The sequence below is a fragment of the Scylla paramamosain genome, chromosome 32 (assembly GCF_035594125.1).
Source record: "Scylla paramamosain isolate STU-SP2022 chromosome 32, ASM3559412v1, whole genome shotgun sequence".
Classification (NCBI taxonomy): Eukaryota; Metazoa; Arthropoda; class Malacostraca; order Decapoda; family Portunidae; genus Scylla; species Scylla paramamosain.
Genome location: NC_087182.1, coordinates 12,883,776 through 12,907,380, shown reverse-complemented (window position 1 = coordinate 12,907,380; position 23,605 = coordinate 12,883,776). Strand labels below are relative to the sequence as shown.

The 23,605-nt window shown below is 40.1% G+C and overlaps 1 protein-coding gene across 10 annotated transcripts in view; it reads left to right on the top strand.

Moving 5' to 3' along the window:
- The window catches only part of LOC135089215 (uncharacterized), a 129,056-nt gene that overhangs the window by 74,469 nt on the left and 30,982 nt on the right, over nt 1-23,605 (top strand). For 6 of the 10 annotated variants that reach the window (XM_063984580.1, XM_063984581.1, XM_063984579.1 and 3 more), the window contains exon 5: nt 22,825-22,964. The exons of 2 other annotated variants lie outside the window; for them this stretch is intronic. In XM_063984580.1, coding sequence (XP_063840650.1) covers nt 22,825-22,913 — 89 coding nt within the window. In that variant the 3' untranslated portion in view covers nt 22,914-22,964. Of the gene's footprint in view, nt 1-22,117; nt 22,349-22,824; nt 22,965-23,605 lie in introns of all 10 variants that reach the window. 2 more of the 10 variants (XM_063984586.1, XM_063984587.1) reach the window with 2 other exon arrangements.

Here is a 23,605-nt window from a genome sequence, read left to right as displayed (position 1 = left end):
AATGGACGCAGCGGAGTTTGTTGACTTTCCAAGATTCAGAGTCGTGATTGATTAGACAGCGTACGTCACTCCATCTACCGTCTTCATCACCACGAGGTAGATTTACACCACTGTGACAAAGGAAGAAAGGCAATACAAGATCACGTAATGAGCACGAATAACTAGCGGAGGGTCGTACCTGGTGCTAACCCGAGACACTAGGAAGACGGCCTAAGGAGAAGGAAAGAGATCGTAGTCATATTAGTAAAAACATTTGTTTATATAACGACGAAAACTCAGATGCTTTTACTACATAAGATTACATAAAACTTAATATTATATGAAAATTATTTGAAAAGGAAGATTTAGTTGCTTTTTTTTATACTAGTCTGCAGGTATCACTGGAGGGGAGAGGTAGCCGTTCTCATTATAGTGTTGAATCATTCTATCAGTCAAAATTTAAATCTACTTCACTTAAATGGAGTCTAAACTGTAGGGATGTAGAAAAGACAAAAAAAATAAAAAAAATAAAAATAAAATACTATTCAAGAGGCCCGAGTCATTTCTTAAAACAGGTGGCTGAGATTGAGTCACTGAACTACAACAAGCCACGAAAAGACCACCTGTAATCACTGTGCCACGAGAACGACGACCTTTGGGAATGTGACCAAATCGCGAACCACAGAGAGCAGTGAGCAGACCAGTAATCCTGAACTGGTCCGCGCTTTTTCGTGTTTGTAATAACTTTTCATGCAGAAGTGGAATTAATGTTTGGTTGTATGCGTCCACGGAGAGTACTTAAACTTTGTTACTTGTAATGAGGGTGGGGAGGTAGAGAGAGAGGGAGGGAGAGGAGAAAGAGGTTGCGCTGTTTAAAGGGGAGAGGGACAGAAAGTTGTGGGGTTATGAACGGGGGGAAAAGGAAGTGAAAGAAAAGAGAAAAGGAAGATAGGGAACCAGAATTGTGAAACTAAAAAAAGGAGAGAAGGGAAGAGACTGAAGGGAAGAATAGAGTGAGGGAGGAAAGATTCATAGGAGGGAAGGGAGAATGGGGAAAAAAGAGAGGTTAGGTAAAGGTGGATGGGTTAGGGAGAGGGTAGAATGACAAGCTGGATGAGGAATAGAAATAATAAAAAAAAAGAAAGAAAAAGTAAGAAAGAAGGGAAAAGGAGGTAGACGAAAGAGTGAGAAGATGGAGGAACAAATAAAGGAGAAGAAGGTGAAAGGAGGGTGAGTCAGGGAAACGTTAGAAGGAGAGGAAAGATGGGGACCGATAAAGGAAGAGAGGAGGGAGAGAGAAGAGAGGAAGAGGACAGGGAGGGAAGGAAAGAGTTAACTTTTACTGGCACGTGACCATAATTTATGCTCATTACGCTATATCTCTATTATTTATTATTTATTTCATTGCCTTGGTTGCTTCCTTTCTTTAATTGTGTGTCTATGGTCTGCCTTTCTATCCTCTTCCTCCTGCTATTCTTCCTTTCTTTTTTTTTCCAGTTTCACTTTGCTATTTATTTTGTGTTTTTCTACCTAGGATGTCTCTCTTCTTCCTTCTCCTTCTCCTCCCCCTCCCCCTCCCCCTCTCGACCTTTTCCATCCTATCCTTATTTATTTATATATGCTCCTCCTGTTTTTCTTATTTTTTTCTCTTCCTTTCCTCCTCCTCCTCCTCCTCCTCCTCCTCTTTTTCCATCTCCTTTTCTTCATCCCCCTTCTCTTCCTCCTTCCCATATTTTCCTTCCTCTCTCCTTTGTTTTTTTTCTATTCAAGTTCCTTCTATTGTTCTCTCTTTCTTCGCCTTCCTCCTCCTCCTCCTCCTCCTCCTCCTCCTCCTCCTCCTCCTCCTCCTCCTCCTCCTCCTCCTCTTCCTTCTGCTCCTCTTCAAATCCTGTTCCTCCTCCTGTTCTCCTCAGTACCAACAAAGGCTAAGGTTGTCCAAATCAACAGACTGCCAAACAGTCAGGAAGCAAAAAGTGTACCATTGGTGGAAATTGTGCCAGTAAATCCTATGCGGCGAAATTTTTTTTTTTTTTTTTTGTGCTCTCGTGCTTCCTGTTGTAAGCTTTAGCGTTGTGAACCTTTTGTGTAGATTTTTTTTTCTTCTTATTTTGCGTGTGTTGTTTTTGGTGAAAGAATGTGCCTAATTATAATGGTAGTAATGGTAATGACTATACTACTACTGCTACTACTACTACTACTGCTACTACTGCTGCTGCTGCTGCTGCTGCTGCTGCTGCTGCTGCTGCTGCTGCTGCTCCTCGTGGTGGTGGTGGTGGTGGTAGTGCTACTACTACTACTACTACTACTACTACTACTACTACTACTACTACTACTACTACTACTACTACTGCTGCTGCTGCTACTGCTGCTGCTGCTGCTGCTGCTACTGCTGCTGCTGCTGCTGCTGCTGCTGCTGCTGCTACTACCACTACTACTACTACTACTACCACTACTACTACTACTACTACTACTACTACTACTACTACTACTACTACTACTACTACTACTACTACTACTACTACTATTACTACTACTACTACTACTGCTATAAAACAACAGTAAGAACATGGGCAAAATTCATTCATAATAGCAACAATAATAGCAATAATTATGTAGTATTGATAATCTTAGATAATGATTAAACTCTGAAAAAAAGAAATTATATAGACAGAAAAAAAGAAGCATTGGAATTATTTTTATTATTTTTATTGTTGTTGCTGTTGTTGTTGCTGTTGTTGTTGTTGTTGTTGTTGTTGTTGTTGTTGTTGTTGTTGTTGTTGTTGTTGTTGTTATCATCATCATCATCACCATCATCATCATCATCATCGTTATCGTCATCATCATCATCATCATCATCATCATCATCATCGTCAGCATCAATATCCTTCCTTTCCATTACTCTTCATTTCCCTAACAACCTCTTCCTCGTTAACACCAAACTGTCACTCATGTTTCTTTCATCTTTTTGTTCCTCTCTTCGTGATTTAATTCCCTTCTGTCAGTCCTTTCACATTTTTGCTTCCACGCTCCGTCAGAATGTTCATTATCTTTATTTCTCTTATGATCATTACATTTTTCCTTGTCATCTTTCTCGTGTTACTGTTCTTCCAACCTTTAGTTCCCTGTTTGCATTCCTTTATTTATATTTTCATTCTTATTTCTTATTTTATTGTTTTCCTTCATTTTTATTCTCATTTTATATTATCTTATTCATATATGCATTCTTATTCTTTATTTCATCTTTTTTTTCATCTCCATCACCATCATCATCATCATCATCATCATCATCATTGCTGTCTCTTTAAATAGTGAATCAATGGTAACTTTTTTCCTTATTAGTATTACTAGTGGTTTGTTATTGAGTGTTTTGTCACTGTAGATGTAGCTCTGATTTATACTTTTATTATTATGTAGGTCATCATCATCATCATTATCAGTATCATCATAATCATTACCATCATAGTCATCATCATTATTTTATTTCCACATCTCGTTCAAAATTGGAATATCACTCGCTTACAATCTATTCTTAATTTTCCACCAATTTTGTACGGCTACCGTAAATTAATAACAAATACTTAATGTGGACAAAGAAAGTCACATCCCCCCGTCCCAATACACACACACACACACACACACACACAGAGAGAGAGAGAGAGAGAGAGAGAGAGAGAGAGAGAGAGAGAGAGAGAGAGAGAGAGAGAGAGACCCAGTTCACGATCAACAAGGAACGATTCTAAAAATCAAATTAAAATATTTTCCTGCAACACGTAGTTGATTATATAGACCCACTTTATGATCAATTTAATACCAGAGTTGAGACAAAGAGACGCAGCAACACACAAAGGAACACAAAGGAAAAGTAAACACCACCAGAACTGCTGCCCCTTAATTAATACTTGCTGTTTTGTTCGTTTTTAGTTAACATTTAGACCTTTGTAAAAATTAAATGTTTGTATGATCTTACGGAAAAAAAAAAAAGAGCAAGAAAAGGAAGCTCGTTTAGCATTTTCTGAGGTAGGGAGCTGTTCAGAAGTATAAAGACTAAAGATTAGTATTGGTATTGGTATAAAGATTATTATAAAGATAAGTTATACAGAAACTGAAGATGATAGAGAGAGAAGGAGGTTAATTTAATAATTTATAAGGTAGAGAGCTGCTATGTAGTATAAAGACTATAAAGATTAGTATTAGTATCAGTATAAAGATTAGTATAGAGATAAGTGATGCAGAAAATGAAGGTGATAGAGAGAAAAGGAAGTTGATTTAATAATTTATGAGGTAGAGAGCTGTTCAAGAGACTAGTATAATTATAAATGATGCAGAATCTGAAGGTGATTATGAAAAAAAATGTCCAACAGTGAAAGAGTTAAAGAATCAATGTGATAAACTACCTGAAGCAAGAAATGTGGCATAGTAAAACCGAAGGCTCATCCCCACCCACCGCTCTCTCCAACAGGTGTGTGTGTGTGTGTGTGTGTGTGTGTGTATCTGTGGAGGTAGAGGAAGTTTAGTCCGGTGAAAGGAAGGAAAAATGTGGGAGATGTGTATTGGAGGAAAATGATGAAGGAAAGGAGAGAAGGAGGGACAATGTAAACACCACCCAGTTCTGAGCTTTGGACAAACACTTGAGGAGGGGGGGGAGGAGGAGGAAGAGGAGGAGGAGGAGGAGGAGGAAGAGGAGGAGGTGGAGGAGGAGGAGAAGGAAAAGGAGAAGGAGATAGTAGTGGTGGTGGTGGTGGTGGTAGTAGCGGTGGTGGTGGAGAGCGAGGAGAAAGATGAGGAAGAAGATTAGGTGAAACAGGAAAGTGGGAGGAAAGGAGAGAATGGAGGAGGGAGAAAGAGTGAGGAATGTTAGGAAAGGTAAGACAAAAGACGGAGGTGGAGGAGAAAATGTAAGAAATGTAAGGGAAAGAAAAAGGAAACACATCTAAACTCGGAGAAATACACAACAATACTCGCAACACCAAGGCGACAACACCAACACTTTCAGAGAGAGAGAGAGAGAGAGAGAGAGAGAGAGAGAGAGAGAGAGAGAAAAGGGGGTGTAGGGAGAGAGAGAGATGGTGGAAGCAAAGATGATAAAGAAAAAGGAAGAGAAAGAAAAGAAAAGGGGAAGAAAGGATAAAGGCGAAGTGAGATACGGAAAGAGGAAGAGAGACATGGAAGAGGAAGTCAAAATTATAGTGTAGAGAGAAAGAAAGAGTGAGATAGGAACACAAAGAAAGAACAAGTTAACACAGAGGGAAAGGAAGAGCAAGAGAGAGAGAGAGAGAGAGAGAGAGAGAGAGAGAGAGAGAGAGAGAGAGAGAGAGAGAGAGGATAAAAATATAGAGGGGAAGAGGAAAAGGGCGAGAGAAAATCAAGAAAAGATAAACACAAAGAAAAAATAAGATAAAAAAGCACAAAGAGAGGAATATACAATGAAATGTCTCAATAAAGCAACAATCCAGTGAGCAACTCGCCTAAGTCACTCTTTTCTCACCACAGTTTAGTAGCAAGTCAAGAGCATAAACACGCCACTCACAAATCCAAAACGTAGGAACTATCAGTGTTGTAAAAATCACGACTTTATGTGTTTTTTTCTTTGTGTGTGTGTGTGTGTGTGTGTGTGTGTGTGTGTGTGTGTGTGTGTGTGTTCTTACTTCGTTGCTTATGTTCATGAACTGCACAACATTATCACTGCATTATATTCATTTTTTTTCTTTCTTTATGTGTATGTCTGTATGTGTGTGTCTTTCTCCTTTGTGGGTTGCATGTGTACGTATTCATTCACATGCACGCACACAAGGCAGGCCGGTGTGCGTGTCATGTACGTGCGCAAGTAATGGCAGCAGGACACGCCACGTGAGTCCATACAAAGGCAACATTCTGTGACTCCAGGGTTTTTTTTCGTCCCTTTGATTTTTACTTTACTTTTACTTTATTTTACTTTTGCTTCTTATTTTTTGTGTTTTTTTTTATACTTTTATGTTTTCTTTTTCTTTTTTTTTCTTTTCTTTCTTTTCTATTTTTGCTTTGTTATTCTTTTTTTTTATTTTTAACGTTTCTCTTACGTTTGCTGTGGATTTTGCCTACTTTTTTTTTTTAGTTTTGTTTCGTTATCTTTGTGGCTGCTTTCTTTTTCTGCTTTTTTTTATTCTTTCATGTTGCCTTTATTTATCTCTTGATTTGTTTTGCTTCTTATTTTACTTTCATTTTGCTTTTTTTTTTTTATTTATTTCCTTGTTTCGCTTTCCTATTTTTAGTGCGTTATTTTTACACTCAGCAATTTGTTTTCATGAAAGAGATTAATCTTTAATTTTCTACTATGTAATTCATCTTACTTTGCTTTTTCCGTGTGTTTTTACTTTGTGTGTGTGTGTGTGTGTTTTAGGTTATTTTGTGTTTATATTTGTTGTATTTTTATATCATTTGTCTTCATTACCCTGTTTTGACTTCTTATTCGTCCTTTCTTGCTTTCTGTTTTCGTCTTTATTTCATGTTTTCTTTGTTATTCTCTAACATGTCCGTGTCTTCTTATTTGCTTCATATTGTGTGTTTGATATTTATTCGTGTTCCGGTCACTTTTTTCCGCGAACAGCTTCAAGTTTCAACGCTTTATTTATTTATTTCACCTTGATTATCTGAATTCGAATTAGGTGTTTATATAGCTTATCCTCCAGATTAATTATATTAGTGGCCTTCCGCGTGCTTTCTAATAAATATTATATCATTAAGATTAACATTTATATTATATGAATACAAAATTCCACTCTTGAACCAACGTGACTATTATTCTTGTACAGTCTTAGTCATCATCTTTTTTTTTACTTCATATTTGTCTTATTCCTGCCTATGTCCACTCGTCCAGTTCGTTTTCATAATCCTCTTCTACACCTCTTTATCATTTTCTTTAATCTCTCTCTTCCTGCTCAATCTCATGTGTCTTTTCTTTTCTGCTCCCAGCTCATCTTTTTCTTCTCTCCCCTCCTCTTCTTGTTACTCATTTTGTACTCTTCCAGCTTGTTATCTTCTTTTCAATTCTTTTCTACTACCCTAACTTGTTTTCATCTTCCTTGACCTTCTAAGTTTTTTTTTTCTCTCTACCCCCTAATCTTCCACGTTTTCGTTTTATTTTTTTCTTGCTATCGTTCGTGTTTATTTCATTCTTGATTTCTCGATCTATCTTCTATTTTTCGTTGTCTTTCTATTACTCATGCTATTTCTATGTCTCATTCTTTGTCTTCTTTACTCCTCTTCTTTTCCTTTTTCATTTTCCTTCTCGCATTCTCTTATTCATCCTGTTTTTCCCTTCGTCTTCATAGTTTTCCTCATTGTCTTTCTCCACTATTCATTTTTCTTATCCTTGGTCTTCTTTTCTTCCATTTTCTTTTTTTTCATTTTCCTTCTTGTATTCATTGGCCCATGTCTTGTTCTTTCCTTTCGTGTTAATATTTCACCTCGTTGTCTTCCTCCACTATTCATTTTTCTCCTCTTTGGTCTTCTTTTCTCCATTTCCTTTTTTTTTTTTTCCTTCTCGTCTTGATATTTCCCCTAATTATCTTTCTCTTCTTTCAGTTATTCCTGTATAACGTCCTTCCAAGCCTTTTTTTTTTTTTTCACCACCTCCCTCTTGTTCTGTCTTTCTTTCTCCTCGTCATTTGCATCTTCGTTCATGTCTTTATCTCATGTCTTCGTTGTCATCATTCTCCTCCTTTTTTGTTGCAACTATTCCAATATCTCCTTTTCCTCCTCCTCCTCCTCCTCCTCCTCCTCCTCCTTCTTCTTCTTCTCTACTTCAGCCCTTTTTCAACCTATCTTCGTCCTCGTTGTCTTTTCTTTCTCGTTTTCATTTGCATCATTGTCCTTGTCTTTTTCTTTTATCTTTGTCCCTTTATTTCGCCTTCTCTTCGTAGTTCTCCATCTCCGAATATTCCTTGTTACCTTCCTTTTCTTGCTTTTTCAGCTCCTCTTCCTTCATTTCTTTTTTTTTTCTTCTCGTTTCCATTCGTACCTCTGCTCATTTATATCTCTCTTGTTTGATATTTCTTCTTTTCGTATTTCTCCAACTATTCCTCCGCCTCCTCCTCCTCCTCCTCCTCCTCCTCCTCCTCCTCCTCCTCCTCCTCCTCCTCCTCCTCCTCCTCCTTCTCCTCCTCCTCCTCCTTCTCCGCCTCCTCCTCCTCCCAATCCTCTATCTAGGCTGGGATATTTAGCAGAGTAAGCGACTTGAGATGACTAAACCTCCTGGAATCCTGTTATCTCCTGGTCATTTTGGAGATCCCTACACTCCCTTCTGTCAGCTTCCCGTCTCTCCCTTCCTTCCTTGACCTCACCTGACCTCCCGCGTCTCTTTAGTGTCCTCAATGTGACCTCTGAACCCGTTTATTTTTTTAATTATTATTATTATTTTTTTTTTTCATTACTGAGAGGATGGGATTGGTTTGTTGCGTGATTAGAATGTTTGTTTAGTCAGTGTCTTTGGTGGAGTCTAATATACTGATGCCCTTGTGTCCCTGATTGGATTTGTGATGCTTACTCTTTCTCTTTCTCGTTATAATCTCTGTTTGTCTGTCTGTATGTATGTATGTGTATGTGCGTATGTGTGTATGTATGTATTTATCTCTCTCTCTCTCTCTCTCTCTCTCTCTCTCTCTCTCTCTCTCTCTCTCTCTCTCTCTCTCTCTCTCTCTCTCTGTGTGTGTGTGTGTGTGTGTGTGTGTGTGTGTGTGTGTGTGTGTGTGTGTGTGTGTGTGTGTGTGTGTGTGTCTCCCTGTCAGAAATTAATAATAGATTGTGATTCCTCCTAAGCCGGTTGAGCCCCTACCAGCAGCCCCCCATTACCTCATCCCACTCCCCCCTCCTCCTTCTCCGCCTCCACAGATGGGTAGAGACACATCAGTAGCAAAGGCGAAGTTCTCTCTAGGTTTGTTTTCTTATTGATTACATTGGCTAGCTGTGAATCGTATTGTAATTTTGTACAAGAAGAGGAAGAAGTGGTAGTAGTAGTAGTAGTAGTAGTAGTAGTAGTCACATGATAAATAAATAGAAGGAAGAGGCAGAAATAAAGAATAAAAGGAAAACAAAAACTAAGGAGGAGTAGAAATAGGAGAAAGAGATACAAGATAAACAATGTAAGAAAAAACACGGACAAAAGTAAAACAAGAGGCGTGGTATTCATGGCGAATAGAGAACTGTACGTTTGTTTTCTTTGCTTGGTAAGATATTTATTTGTAAGTGTATGAAGTATTGTATTTTACTGAGTTTTTTTGGCTTTTTTTTTATTACATTTACCAACAGTGCTTTCCTATGACTTATGAAGAAAGTGAAATTTTATCGTATACTTTAATTCTCTGGGTTTCATTTTAGGATTTTTTAAATTTTTATTTGTATGAAATTTTTTTCTTTTATTACTACGACTTTTTTTTTTCTTGGCATTTTCTTTATCCTACTTTTTGTTAGTGTGCTCGTTTCTGTGTTATACTTTTGTGTTTATCTTCTTGTTATTGATTTCTTTTACTTTTTTTTTCTGTCGGTTGTATAATGAGTCTGTTGTACGGTGGGTTGATGGTTCGTTGGTTCGAGTGTTCTCTCTCTCTCTCTCTCTCTCTCTCTCTCTCTCTCTCTCTCTCTCTCTCTCTCTCTCTCTCTCTCTCTCTCTCTCTCTCTCTCTCTCATCACTAATTCACATGCCCCTTTTGTTGTCATCGCCCTTTTTAATTATTCACCGATTTATCTGCTTAAAACTTTGGGTGACCTAATGATTCTCTCTCTCTCTCTCTCTCTCTCTCTCTCTCTCTCTCTCTCTCTCTCTCTCTCTCTCTCTCTCTCTCTCTCTCTCTCTCTCTCTCTCTCTCTATGATGCATGTCTTTATTATTCATTCTTTATTTATTTTCTTTCATTTCTGTATTTATTGTTTCCTCTTTCGTCCTTTTATTCGTGTTTTTTTTTTTTTTTTTTTTATTTCTCTGTATGAACATTTTCCTTTACAGACTTCCTAGTTTTCTTTTTTTCATTTTTATTTCCTCTAACTCCATTCACTTCCCCTCTCTTATCCTTTCTCTTTTATCCCTCTTTCTTTCTCTATTTTTGTCTCTCCATTGTCCCCTGTATTCCTCTCTACCGTTCCCTTCCTTTATCCATCTTTTTATCTTCTTTTCCCTTTTCAGTTTGTCTCTCCCTCAAAGCTTGGTTTTTCATCTTTTATTTCTTCATTTTTACGAGTTTTATATCATTAATTTTTCTGTTCTTCTTTCTATTCCTCATGTTATCTTTCCGTTTTTCCTTTCTTCTTCCTGTTCTTCTGTTTTTATTCTTCCTCGCTTCCCCCCTCCGTTCTTTTTCCTCCGTCCTGTTTTCCTTACTTCCCACTTACCTTCCTTTCTTTCTTTCCCTTCTTCTTACTTTCATCACTTATCTTGTTTTTTTTTTTATTCCTACCTCTTTTCTTTCTTTCATTCTATCTTTCCTTTCTTCTTTCTCGCTTTCCCTTTCTTCCTTCCGTCTTTTCTCCTTCCTTCGATCTTTTACTTCACTCCTCCTTTCATACTTTTTGTTCATGTTTTTTTTCCTATTTTCCTTCTTTCATTTCTTTCTCGAAGTATCATATGAATTTTCACTCTTATCTCTCCAGTTTCTTCCATTAGACCCTCATTCCTTCCCTTCCTCCCTCCCTTCTTCTCTCACTTTCTTCCTTTCACCTTTACTTCCCTCCCTTGCACTACAGTATTGTAACATTCCACTTCCCCCCGCCGCAATTTCTTCCAATTTACAAGCACCTCTTGCTTTCCTTCGTTCGTTCGTCTTTCCTCCCACAACCAACTCCTCCTTGTCCTGGAAGAATATCGAAACCCAAGATCGTGCCCTTAAATTTACTCTGGTGTTTAGAGACTCCCCCTGAGGAAAGTTGGAAGCGCTTGTCTCGGAAAATTGTGGACAGTCTTATGTTTTCTTTCGCGTCGCGGGAAGTTGATTGATTTGAAGTTCCGAGACAGCAGAGTTTGATGCTTCGAAACTGACGCAGCGCTCGGGTACTTGTGGGGGGGAAGGGTTGGAGAGAGAGAGAGAGAGAGAGAGAGATCAAACACCTAGCCAACCAGCCAGACACACACACACACACACACACAAAGATCAAGTGTTGCATTTCCACCAAGGCAAAAGTCATACTGAGAAAGGATCATAGAGGGTCATGCTTTGGCAACAAACGTAAGAAAAAGAACTTCTGAGACACGACAGAGGAAGTGGAGAGAAGGAAGGAGGAAGAGAGAAAAATAAGAGACTTCAAGGAAATGCGACTAAATTATATCACCAAAAAATAATATCCTACTCTTTTCTTTTTGGTCTTCTTTTAGTCCGCGGAACACGAATGTCTTGAGTAAGTGTAGTGAGGACTCACACGCGGCCTCAAGAAGTTAACACCAAAGGTAATGCCACTCGTAACACCATCAGGTAAGAAATCACACCTGAGTATTGGTCGAGGCACTGACAAGAGAGTAGGAAAGGTGATGATACAAGACAGATTTTCCAAGATAATTGCTCTTAGACAGGTGTTTCGATGTCTCCCAGGCGTTATAAGATGATTTAATTTAAGCCAAGTGTTCTAATTTCTCTCAGGTGTTACAAAATGGAAGGCAGGTGTTTCTGTCTCTCCTCAGGTGTTGCAAAAGGGAAATCGCGCGTTTACATCCTTCCTAAGTGTTACAGAAGGAAAGGGCAGTTGTTTGTTCCTTCCAAATGTTACAAAAAGGGAAATACAGATGTTTGTTTCTTCCAGGTGTTATGATAGGGAAGGTAGGTGTTTCCAGCCATCTTAGGTGCTACAGAACAATTACAAAAAATAAAAGCAGGTGTTTCTGTTTCTCCCGTGTGTTACAAAAAAAAAAAACGAAGATATATGTTTAAATCTTTCTTACAGAAGAGTCACAAAATGGAGGGCAGGTATTTCTATTTCCCTCAGGTGTTACAAAGGGAAAGGCAATTATTTTTACCAGGTGTTGCAAGAGAAAAGACGGCTGTTTTTCTGCCTAATGCATTCCAAAGAAGCATATTTAAACCCAGGTGTTTATTTATCATCTAGGTATTACATGAAGAAAAGACAGGTGTTACTTTCTCTCATACGTATTACAGCGCAAATGGGAAGACAGGTATTTGTTTCTCTGTCCTGTGTGCTGCGAAAGGAATGGACACAAGATACATGTCCAAAACCGAGAGTTCCTGTCTCCCGTAGAAGGCGTTGCTGCAGTGCCCTTCGCCTTGCCCTCTGTGGCGTGGCCTAGGCAGCGGCAGGTCAGACCACTTTGGGAGGTGATATATAGGATAAAAAACCGTGGAATTTTCCTTGATAGACATTCCTGATATATGTTATCAAGGCGGCCCAGGACAGAGACCTTGATATATTCACGTGTTTTATATAGAAGTCTGTGATTTATATTCTATTTACCCATATGGCGACTATTGATCACCCGAGAGCTAGGTTGTCCCAAGGCTTCGTTCACCAGACGCGTTACTCGAGCAGCGATAAGTTATGAGGGCGAGCGAAGGACAGAGCGACGCGTTATATTCCCACCAAGACTTGCAAGATAATTAACCCTTCCAGGAAAAAAATAATAGTAATAATCATATATATATACAGCGTTATGGTGCCCTGTGTGTGTGTGTGTGTGTGTGTGTGTGTGTGTGTGTGTGTGTGTGTGTGTGATCGCTAAAAATTATGTATAGTTATATTTTATTTCTGAAGGACGTAGCATTTTGAAGTTCTTTTCTCCCGCCAACAAATGTACAATTTATAAACGCAAAAAGTGAAACGAAAATAATGAAATTCCGATGAACTCCCTCCAACTTATGTCCAGTTTATATTTATCGGTGAGAGAGAGAGAGAGAGAGAGGAAGGAGGGGGAGGGAGAGGAAGAAAGGAAGTAAAGGAGAGGGATGAGAGAGAGGGATAAAACTTGGTCATTTCCTTTCTTCGATTCTTCATTCAATTCTTCCTTTCCTCACATCATTCTTTTTTCTCTTCACTCTCTTCGCTTGCCTTTCCTCATTTCCTCCTTCCTGTCTTCCCTCCTTTCCATCTGTCTTCCTTTCCTTACATCTTTATCAGTCATACCTTATCTCGTTTCATCCTCCTCTCTCCCTTTCTCATTCCTTCCCTTCATTTTCCTCCTCCTTTTTCCTTCTTACGTGTTTATCAACCATCCCTCTTGTCATCCCGCCTTTGTATAACGCTTTCTCATTTCCCTTCTCCCTCTCCTTTTCCCTTCTATCATCCTCTCTTCCTGCCTCTCCTTTTGCCAGTCCTTCCATCTTCCTCCCCTCTTTCCTCTGTTACGTCAGCAAAACGAGGTAGTTGCATTGTACTCAATTAGACGTTTTTTTCCTTCCTGCCTCATTATCCTTCCTTTTTTACCTTCCTCCTCCTCTCTTTTATCGATTCTCTGTGGGTGTGTAGATGCTCAGCGCGTTTATTTTATTGCCTGAAGATCGATGGATTTACTGGAAAAAGTGTCGCATTATCGGGACTGTGAGTGTAAAGTGGAAACGGTTTTCATTATCTCTCTCTCTCTCTCTCTCTCTCTCTCTCTCTCTCTCTCTCTCTCTCTCTCTCTCTCTCTCTCTCTCTCTCTCTCTCTCTCTCTCTCTCTCTCTCTCTCTCTCTCTCTCCCCTTCGTCCTTCCCTCTCCCAGTCTTCTGTAGTAACACCTCACTCCCCTAATTATTGTCATCTTTTATTATTCCCTTCCTTTGTTTCTCGTCTCTAGAATCTGCTTCCTTCCTGTTACTGTTTCTCCCATCTTTTCTCCTTCTTCTCTATCCTTCCACCTTTTCTTTCTTTGCCTTTGTTACCCTACTCGTTTTCTTCTTTTTTTCCTCTTTCTTTCCTGTTTTTTTTTTTCTTCTACTGCCCCAATCTCCTTTTGTCTCACTTTCTTCCTTTTCTTTATTCTACTATCCTTTCTTATTCATTCTTCTTCCTTCTGTCTTTTCCTTCCTTCTCCTGCCTCTCCCTTCCTGTTCTTGTTAACACCCTTCACTCCCCCTTGCTCTTATTCTATCTATTAGATCTTTTCGATTCTTCATCTGTCCCTCCCTTCTCATCCTTCTTCTTCCTACTCCCTGTTTTTTCTTATCCTTTCCTCTGCTATCCCTATCGTATTACCCTTTCTTTTTTCTTTCTTTTCTTTCTTCCTCTTTTGTTTGTTTTTCATCCATTATCCATTCTTTTTCCTTCTTCCCCGTTTCTTCCGTATGCTACCCTTCCTCCTTTTCTCTTCCTCTCTTCTGTCTCTCCCTCCTTTCTTCGTTTATTACATCTATTACCACTCCTTTTATATTCCTCTCCTTTCTTTCCTCCTCTTTTTTATCTGTTATCCCTCCGTCTTTATTCTTCCTCCCTCCTCTTCCTCCCTCCTTTCCTCATTTTTTTTCATCTGTAACCTTCTTTCTTTTCTCTTTCATCCTTCTCCTACCTCCCTTCTTTTCCCCTTCCCTTCCTTTTTTTCCTCCCTCCTTTTCCCTTTTTTTCATCCATTACCTTCCTTTGTTCTATTTCTTTCTTTCTTTCTTCTTCTTCTTCTTCTTCTTCTTCTTCTTCTTCTTCTTCTTCTTCTTCTTCTTCTTCTTCTTCTTCTTCTTCTTCTTCTTCTTCTTCTTCTTTTTCTTCTTCTCTATTTTCCTCCTTCCCTTCTTTTCCTCCCTCCCTTCTCTTCCCTTTTCCATCCATTACCTTCCTTCTTTCTCTTCTTTCTTCTTCCTACCTCCCTCCTTTTCCCCTTCCCTTCTTTCTCTCCCTTTCTTCTCTTCCTTTCTCCTTTCCACCTTTTCTTTCATCCATTACCTTTCTTCTTTCTCTTCCTCCATCCTTCTACCTTTCTCCTTTTCTCCTTCCCTCCCTCCTCTCCTCCTTCCCTCCCACACACAGCCTCATAATGGCATCGTGGTCAAGTTGCCAATTGTTTCATTGCGAGAGAAGCTTCAATTAACACTCTCTTCCTCTTCCTCTCCTTGCATCCCTCCCCCTTCTCCCCCTGCAGCTCTTCTTAATACACCCCCGCACTACCCCTCCCCACTACCCCTCCCGATCCCCCCCCCAAGTGGACTCTCCTTCAAGCACTTACTGCCACTTTGCCCCTGGAGTCTTGGGGAGGGAGGAAGGGAGGGGGAGGGGGGAAGCTTGTCCTCACGTTGTATATTGAAAGGGTCGTGAAGGGAAAGGAGTGGGGGAGGAGGAAGAGAAGTGAGAGGAGGTAGGAAAGTGAGAGAAAGGTAAAAGGAAAGGGGAAAGCGATGAAAGGGGAAGAAAAGGAGGAGAAATGAGAGGTAGGAGAGTGAAAGAGAAACAAGTAGAAGGAAAGGGAGGAGAGATGAGAGGGAAAGGGATGGAAGGGAGTGAAGGAAAGAGGGAGAAAATAGAAATGGATGAAAGGAAGAGAGGGAGGGAAGAGGAGAAAATAAAGTAGATGTAAAAGGGAAGAGAGGGAAAGGATATGGAAAAGAGAGAAGGGAGGAAGAAAAGGAAAAAGGAAGGGACGAGAGGGATGGGGAGGAAAGGAGAGAAGAGGTAAAAATAGAAAAAAAAGTGGGAAAGTGAGGAAGAAAGGTAAAGGAAAGTGAAAAAAAGGAGGAGGAGGAGAAAGAGTGGAGGAAGAGGAAAAAGGTAATAAAAGAGGGGAAGGAGATGAAGGGAAAAAATAATAGTGTACGTAAAGACCTGAATTATGAATATATTTACTCTCTCTCTCTCTCTCTCTCTCTCTCTCTCTCTCTCTCTCTCTCTCTCTCTCTCTCTCTCTCTCTCTCTCTCTCTCTCTCTCTCTCTCTCTCTCTCTCATTAGAAATCTTTCCTTCATTACGGGACGCAGGTCTTAATGAACACATTTGGCCACGCCTGCAAATACCTCAATGTTACCCAATTACCTCATTTTTATCACTTGTAGTTGAAAGGCTGGCCACCTGATTGTATTACACAGAAGGTAGTAGTAGTAGTAGTAGTAGCAGTAGTAGTAGTAGTAGTAGTAGTAGTAGTAGCAGTAGTTGCAGTAGTAGTAGTAGTGGGAACGCAATTGCAACAGCTTCCCCTTTCAAGTTTTCTACATAATTCCAAGAAGCCAACGTCAAATCTTAATTTCATCTGCTCCCACATTGCTTGTGGTCTCTTGCTCCTTTCATTCATCTTTTACGAGGTGGACTTATCGATCTGTGTGTGTGTGTGTGTGTGTGTGTGTAGGTGAGTATGTAAGAAAGTGATAACTGTATGTAAGTGTTCTCAAATTTCTCCTTTTTTCTTCCGTCTCCTTTTCCACTATCTCCTCCTCCTCCTCCTCCTCCTCCTCCTCCTCCTCCTCCTCCTCCTTTTCCTCCTCCTCCTTCTCCTTCTACTCCTCCTCTCCGGGCATGTTTACATCTTGGTGTGGGCGCAGACTGAATTAAACCGTACCGTATATTGTGTTTCTCCACCGCCTGTTTATCCATTCAACTGGCGATGTAACCATGGGTGGAAGGCTGTTTATACCCTCCTCCTCCTCCTCCTCCTCCTCCTCCTCCTCCTCCTCCTCCTCCTCTTCCTCGTCCTTTTCTTCTTCTTCCTCCTCCTACTTTTCTTCCTTCCCCTCCTCCTCCTCCTCCTCTTCATCTTTGTCTTCCTTGTTCCTCTCCTCCATTTTTTTTACATATTTCCTCTTTTTTTTCTGCTTACGCAGCTTCTCTTGGTTCTTTGCTTCTTTGCCTCCTTTTTTCTATCATTCTGTTCTTCTTTCTCTTTTTCCTCGTCTTCCCTTTCCTTTTTTTCATATTTTCCTATATATTTCCTTTCTGTCCTGCATTCTCCCTCCTCCTCTTCCTACTCTTGCTCCTCCTCTTCCTCTTCCCCATCCCCCTCCCTCCCTTTCCTCGTTCCAGCTCGCTCTACCACACAGAATATACAACGAAATAACAGTAAAGGCGAACAAAACAAACACACACATACAGGACATTAAGAGACTCGCCGGGAAAAATTATGCGGGAATCATGACCAAAAATCTGGGTTGTAATCGTGGTTGTGTTTTGCGTCATTACCTGAATAAGTAAAGAAACTCCTCACTCACTCTTGCTTTTTTTTCTCTCTCTCTCTCTCTTTTTTTTTTTTTTCGCTTGCTTTACACCGGCATATCAGACTGCACTGTTTGTGCTCATTCATGCACACAGACAAACATGCGTGTGTAGTTCGGAAGATGTAGGTAACAGTTGGCTTGCTTAGTTACTTAGTTCATTAATTAGATAGATAGATACATGAATGGAGGTAAAAGAGATAAATTGGCTCAATGTTTTTTTCTTTTTTTCCATTGTCTTCGCCACAAATAGATTCAACATACTTAAGTAAAGAGTTTGATTACAGTTTACAATCCTATATTGCAGAATAAATACTGAATGAATGAGTAGGTAGCTATAATAAAATTACCTTGAGAAAGAAAAGAACAGAATAACTACGAGTATATTTTAACAACCAACACACACACACACACACACACACACAAATATGAACACATACATAAATTCACACCATAAAAGCAGTGAAAAGTAAAACACAACGGAACACATCACAAAAAAAAATCACACACACACACACACACACACACACACACACACACACACACACACACACACACACACACACACACACACACAAATCCGTCTTTTTCCACACACATAACCTTTTGTAACTCCCAGTAAGTCACCTGGACAAAGCCTCGACTAGGTTAGAATCTCTCGTCCTCTTGCCGTTTGTCGCTGTGTGTCCGCCAAACGAGGCACTGTATAGAGAGAGAGGCCGCGTCCTTCCCCCAAAACGCTTACGCGGCTGAAGAAACGCGCTTGAAATTCCTATGAAATCCGGAGCGAGGCTGCTGACATTTCCCTGGCAGATGGACCGGACTGGAGATGAGGGAGAAAGGAAGGGAGGAGGGCGGGAAGCAAGGAAGAGCGGGTGAAGGGAGAGGGACACAGCCATGGAAAAGAGGAATGACATGGACGGTTCTGCTCGTGTTGGCTCTCGAAAAACAAAGATTGAATGAGACCTGGAGTGTTTCAAGGTCTTGTTGATTACTGGTTTTGTACTTGTGTGTGTGTGTGTGTGTGTGTGTGTGTGTGTGTGTGTGTGTGTGTGTGTGAGTGAGTGAATGCTTGTGTTTACCTAGTCATTGTTTGTGCCTGACATGCAATTCTGTATTTCTGTCCCTGTATCTATATTCGTTCTGTGTGTGTGTGTGTGTGTGTGTGTGTGTGTGTGTGTGTGTGTGTGTGTGTGTGTGTGTGTGTGTGTGTGTGTGTGTGTGTGTGTTTGCGTTGTTGATCAGAAACAGCTCAGCATTCCCACTCATTTCTTTCAGTGACATTTCCTCCTTATGTAAAGCTAAGAAATTCAGCAAGAAATGGAAGGGAAACACGACTGGTGCTCTTAATGTACCGGACACAGGTGACGCATTATCCAAAGTTCGAGTCCATTATAAGCCCACTTAATCAAACGGAGATGAAGTCCCTTGATTTTCTCTTCTCTTTCTTTTTCATTGAAGATAATTTACTTCTAGGCTGAAATTACATTGATGATTTTAACTAAATGACACATGAAAGCTGAACGTGAAGTCCCTCGATAGTCCATTTAATTTTTTCTTTTTTATTTCATCCTACACTAAAATTGTATTAATGATTTTTACTAAATGATACACAAAATCTGCTACATTCGCGTGATTTTGGTTTTAATCTCGTGTGAAACTTTGAAACTTTCGCCACCTTCCATTCCAGTCTTCGCGGGAAGCCTGGTTAGACTGCTGATGTTCGACTGTTTCAATTCGACGCAACAACGGGATCCCATGAAGCCGCACGTCAGGATTACAATTATTTGTCGAAGCATACAATAAACCTAGATGAAAATAGTTCAGAAGCAGCGTAATTTAAGATAAGACAAGAACCTGCATTTAAGATTTCATACATTTATATTTAGACTAGAAAATAGACCGCAGAAGGTTAATAAAGCTACACAGCATCTGTAGTCCCTTCTGGAAAATGTTTTAGTATTAATTGCACATGTGATAAAAATGAGATGTATTGGTTCAAGATTTTGTATTTTGTAACCCATATCTTTGGTATCCTGCATCACACTTGAATTTTTTTTGTCACTAAACTTCTGTGTGTGTGTGTGTGTGTGTGTGTGTGTGTGTGGTGTGTGTGTGTGTGTGTGTGTGTGTGTGTGTGTGCGGACGCGTACGTGAGTGTTTGCACTGTTTATGAGAAGCATTCCCACTAAAGTCTTTCGGTGGCTTCTCTTTTTTATATACAACCAACAAAATCAATAGAAAAACGAAACAAAAGTACTAGTGATATTCTTTTTATCGAAATAAAAATAGTAAGTAAAGTGTGTGTGTGTGTGTGGTGTGTGTGTGTGTGTGTGTGTGTGTGTGTGTGTGTGTGTGTGTGTGTGTGTGTGGTGTGTGTGTGTGTGTGTGTGTGTGTGTGTGTATGTGAGTGTGGTGGGGGAGTCTGTTATCGACCTTGGCCGGGCTTGCTGCATAAGTGATAAGACAACACGAGTTACGAGAGGACCCGTTGGTATAGAGAAGCCGTGAACTACAACTCAGACCCGGAAGTTCTCTGGTACTCACACGTAATTGTTCCGCTCGTAATGTGTTTTATTGTTTTTTTTTTTTTTTTATTGAGCTCTTTTTTCTTCCATGAACCAATTTCGACCATGTTTTATTTTAGTTATCTTCTTATTTTATATACTTCTTTATTTCATTATGTTTTATTCTTCTGTTAGTAATACATAATTGTTACGGCTCTTAATGTGTTCTACTGGATATTTTATAAAATTAATTCTTTTCTCCATTAAACAAAATTATTTTCTACCATGTTTTATTCAAATTTTCTATTAATTCTGGTTTTCTCTATTCTATATATCTTTTTTTTTCTAATAGTAATTCATAACTGTTCCGCCTTGTAGTGTGCTTTATTGGATATTTTTACATTCATTTATTTTTTTCTATTAAATAAATTGTAAAACTTTTTTCTATCATTTTTATTTATATCTTTATTCTGCATATATTTTTTCCACATTTTCTCTATCTATTCTTTTCCTTTCTTGTCGTTAGATATGATTTACTGGGTGTTATTGTCTTAATTTTTTTTTTTTTCTGATTTTTCCCTACCGAAAAATAATTCCATCATATTTTATTCATTCCCTTTCTCTACCCTTTCTCTTTTATAACATCTATCATTTTTATCTATTTTTTCTCCTGTACTTAACTTCTTAATTCCCTTACGCACTTTTCCTTTCTCTCTCTCTCTCTCTCTCTCTCTCTCTCTCTCTCTCTCTCTCTCTCTCTCTCTCTCTCTCTCTCTCTTCTCCTCTCTCTCTCTCTCTCTCTCTCTCTCCCCCTCTCTCTCTCCATACGTCCTCCATCATGACTTCATCTTGTCCCTCGTTTCTTTCAACCTCCTCCTTTCCTCCACCCTTCCTTCACTTCCCCTCGTCCACCCCTCCACCCTCCTCCACCCTCTCTCCACCCTTCCTCCACTACCTGTCACAATCCCTCATCATCCCTTCCCCATCAGGATTTTTGGATTAATGAGAAGGATTCGGGGCCACAAAATGCTATCTGTCTCTGCAGCCTCGTACAGACACAGGGAGAGGAGGCGTTGGATTAGGACACTGGAAAAAAGCGGATATGACACGAAGGTTTCTGGGACACAGCGGAGATGGTTGGGTTGGGACATGAAGAGGTATCGAGAGGTGTAATTCTGGGTACTTAGCGTAAGGTTGTCTATGTAAGGTGTTTTTGCTGCGTTATTTTGGGTACTAGGATGATTGGGAGATAGAACACATACTTACACACACACACACACACACAGGAGAGAGAGCAGAGAGAGAGAGGAGAGAGAGAGAGAGAGAGAGAGAGAGAGAGAGAGACTGACTGACTGACACTTTCTTTCTTCTCCTTTTCTCTTCTTCGTCCTCCTGTTTTAAGTCTCTTTTTTTCCCTTTTTGACACGTGTTCGTCTGACTTCCTAATCTTGAGAGAGAGAGAGAGAGAGGAGAGAGAGAGAGAGAGAGAGAGAGAGAGAGAGAGAGGAGAGAGAGAGAGAGAGAGAGAGACTACCTGACAACACTGAGCCATAATTTATTACCTTTAATCGATTTTTCTTGATTAAGATGCACCATAATGGAGTTTAAATCACTCGGATTAATAGCCTCTCCTAGAACCACCAGTCGGAAAAAAAAATCTCCCCCAGCTATCAAATCTTAGTCTCATTATAGATTATTTACCTCTCATAATTACGAGTAGTAGTTCGCGTGGCAGTTTATTGCAGCTCCGCCTTTGTTGTTCGGGAGATGAAGCGGCAGTCATCGTCTTAATCTGTAACTAAGTGTGTTGTTTTCCGCCCCCGTGACTCGAGGGAAGTACACATTATTTGTTGCGTGTTTTGCGTCCATTGAACCAAAACCTGACTTGGATGGGCTGTGCATGGGAGGGGAGGGGGAAGTGGATGGCAAGTAGTGAGGAGGAGAGGGGTGGGAAATATTTAGTTGGAGGGGAAGGGAGAGGCGGGAGGGAGAAGTAGATGGGAAGCAACGGGGAGGAAAGTGATGGGAGAATGAGTAGTTAGTTGGGAGGGGAATGAAGGGAAGGGAAGGGAGGAGGAAGAACTGAATGATAAGTAGTGAGGAAGCGAGAGGTGGAGGGAATTAGAAGAATTAGGAGGGAGAGGGAAGGTTTGTGATAGAAGAGTAGTGGGAGGGTGAAGTAGAAAAAGAGGAAAGAGATAGGGGATGAGTAGTTAGTTATGACGGGGGAGGTAAGGTGGTGGTGGGAGGGCAAAGAGAGAGTGGTGGGTATAAGACAGTGGGGAGGAGAGGACTGGGGGAGTGAGTAGTTAGCTGGGAGGGGGAGGGGAGATTGTGGGGAGGAAGAGTGTAAGTTACCAGATCACCTTTTGTTTATAGAGAATCTACGTGGTAACTTGAAATATAAACTCTCTGTAATTTTAAAATCAGTTCACCGCTACAAAATTACGTGAAACATCTCTACATTTAAAAACCAGACATTCCTAATTACATAAACAAAATAATCATAACGTTTAAGATATCTAAATACTTTATAAGAGCATTGAACACCCTTTGGAAACCACCAGATGGCGTGGGTGTTGGTGACTGCCTATAGAGGTATGGAGACCAGAGGAAGTAGAGCATGAGGAAGAGAACACGCCAGGTCCCGGCATCACCTTATCTCAGCTGCAACTTTGGGCGCCATCGTTGTGCGAGGGAACACGTCTGTCAGGGAGCAGCCACCCGGGCGCTCTGAGACAAGGGGACAAGGAATGCATAAACGAGGCAGTGAATTCAGAAGCAGCAGCAGTAAATACGTGAGTGTGGTGCTTGGACCGGGTTGGTTCTTGGGTACCTCGCGCGCGCACTCTCTCTCTCTCTCTCTCTCTCTCTCTCTCTCTCTCTCTCTCTCTCTCTCTGTAAACTTTACTCAGTGTTCGTATTTCTTAAAAGTAAATTACCCTGGCTAGTTGCGCCGTTATGTCTGATCACTCAGGCCTCGAGAATATCAATTTTAGTACCAAGTATATTCACATGTAGGAAAGTTAATACGTAGCAGGTTAGGCGGTCATAACGTAAGTGGAACATAAAGCCCTAAGACAGAATTGACTCTGGTATTCTCAGTAGGCAGAAATGTTCCCGGGCTTGGCTAGATAAATCACGTAGAAAGTACGATTCTAGTCGCATAGAAAATATAGTGTTACTTTACACACGCGTCAATCAGTTATTACTTTCGATCTTTGTAATTTCTTGATACCTTTCCTTTTTCTCTCATTTATCTTTTTCTGTGCAGGTGGAATGCGAACTTCTATAGTGATCTGGTCGGGAGTTAGGAAGACTGTTACTGGGAGAGAAACAACCACGAACTCACCGACCAGTTAAGAGAACCCATCCAGCCATTGTGAGTTTCATCGGAGAAACAAATACATACAGGTGTGTATTGCATTACTAACGCTTACAACAGTCTGGGAGATGAAGCGCAAAATAGAAGTGAATATGAGCAGTAATATGTTTTAAAAGCCCAAAGTGCATTTAAAACCTTTCACTTAATGCGGTTCCGATATTTCCTTCGATCTTTTGACTTTTATGGCTTCTCTTACTTCTCCCCTTTTACTGATAATGAGAGCACGACGCCTGTTATTATCTAACTAACCCTAGACGATTTTATTGAACAGTAATACAACTACAGAAGAGTAAACCGCTCAACCGTGACTTTTGCTTGTTTTGTCATTAGAAATTATATAACTTACACTAAACCATTTTATTATCCGTTTCACTGTTAGATGTGCTTTTCTCATAATAGTTCACGACTTCTCAGATGCTTATTTTTTCTACTAGACTATATTAACTAGTTCCGTTGCTTAGAAAATACAAAAGTAATCTGTTATTCTCTCTATATATCCATGCAAACTATACATATACGATACTTGAATGTTACCAAAATAGAGTCATAGCAGTAAGGGGATTAAGCTTCTAAAATACACCATGGCTGCTGCAGTGTTAGGCATGGGAGGAGCGAGGGAAGATAGGCTGATCTGAGGAGCGACAGCATTGGTTTGTAGGGGATCGATTTC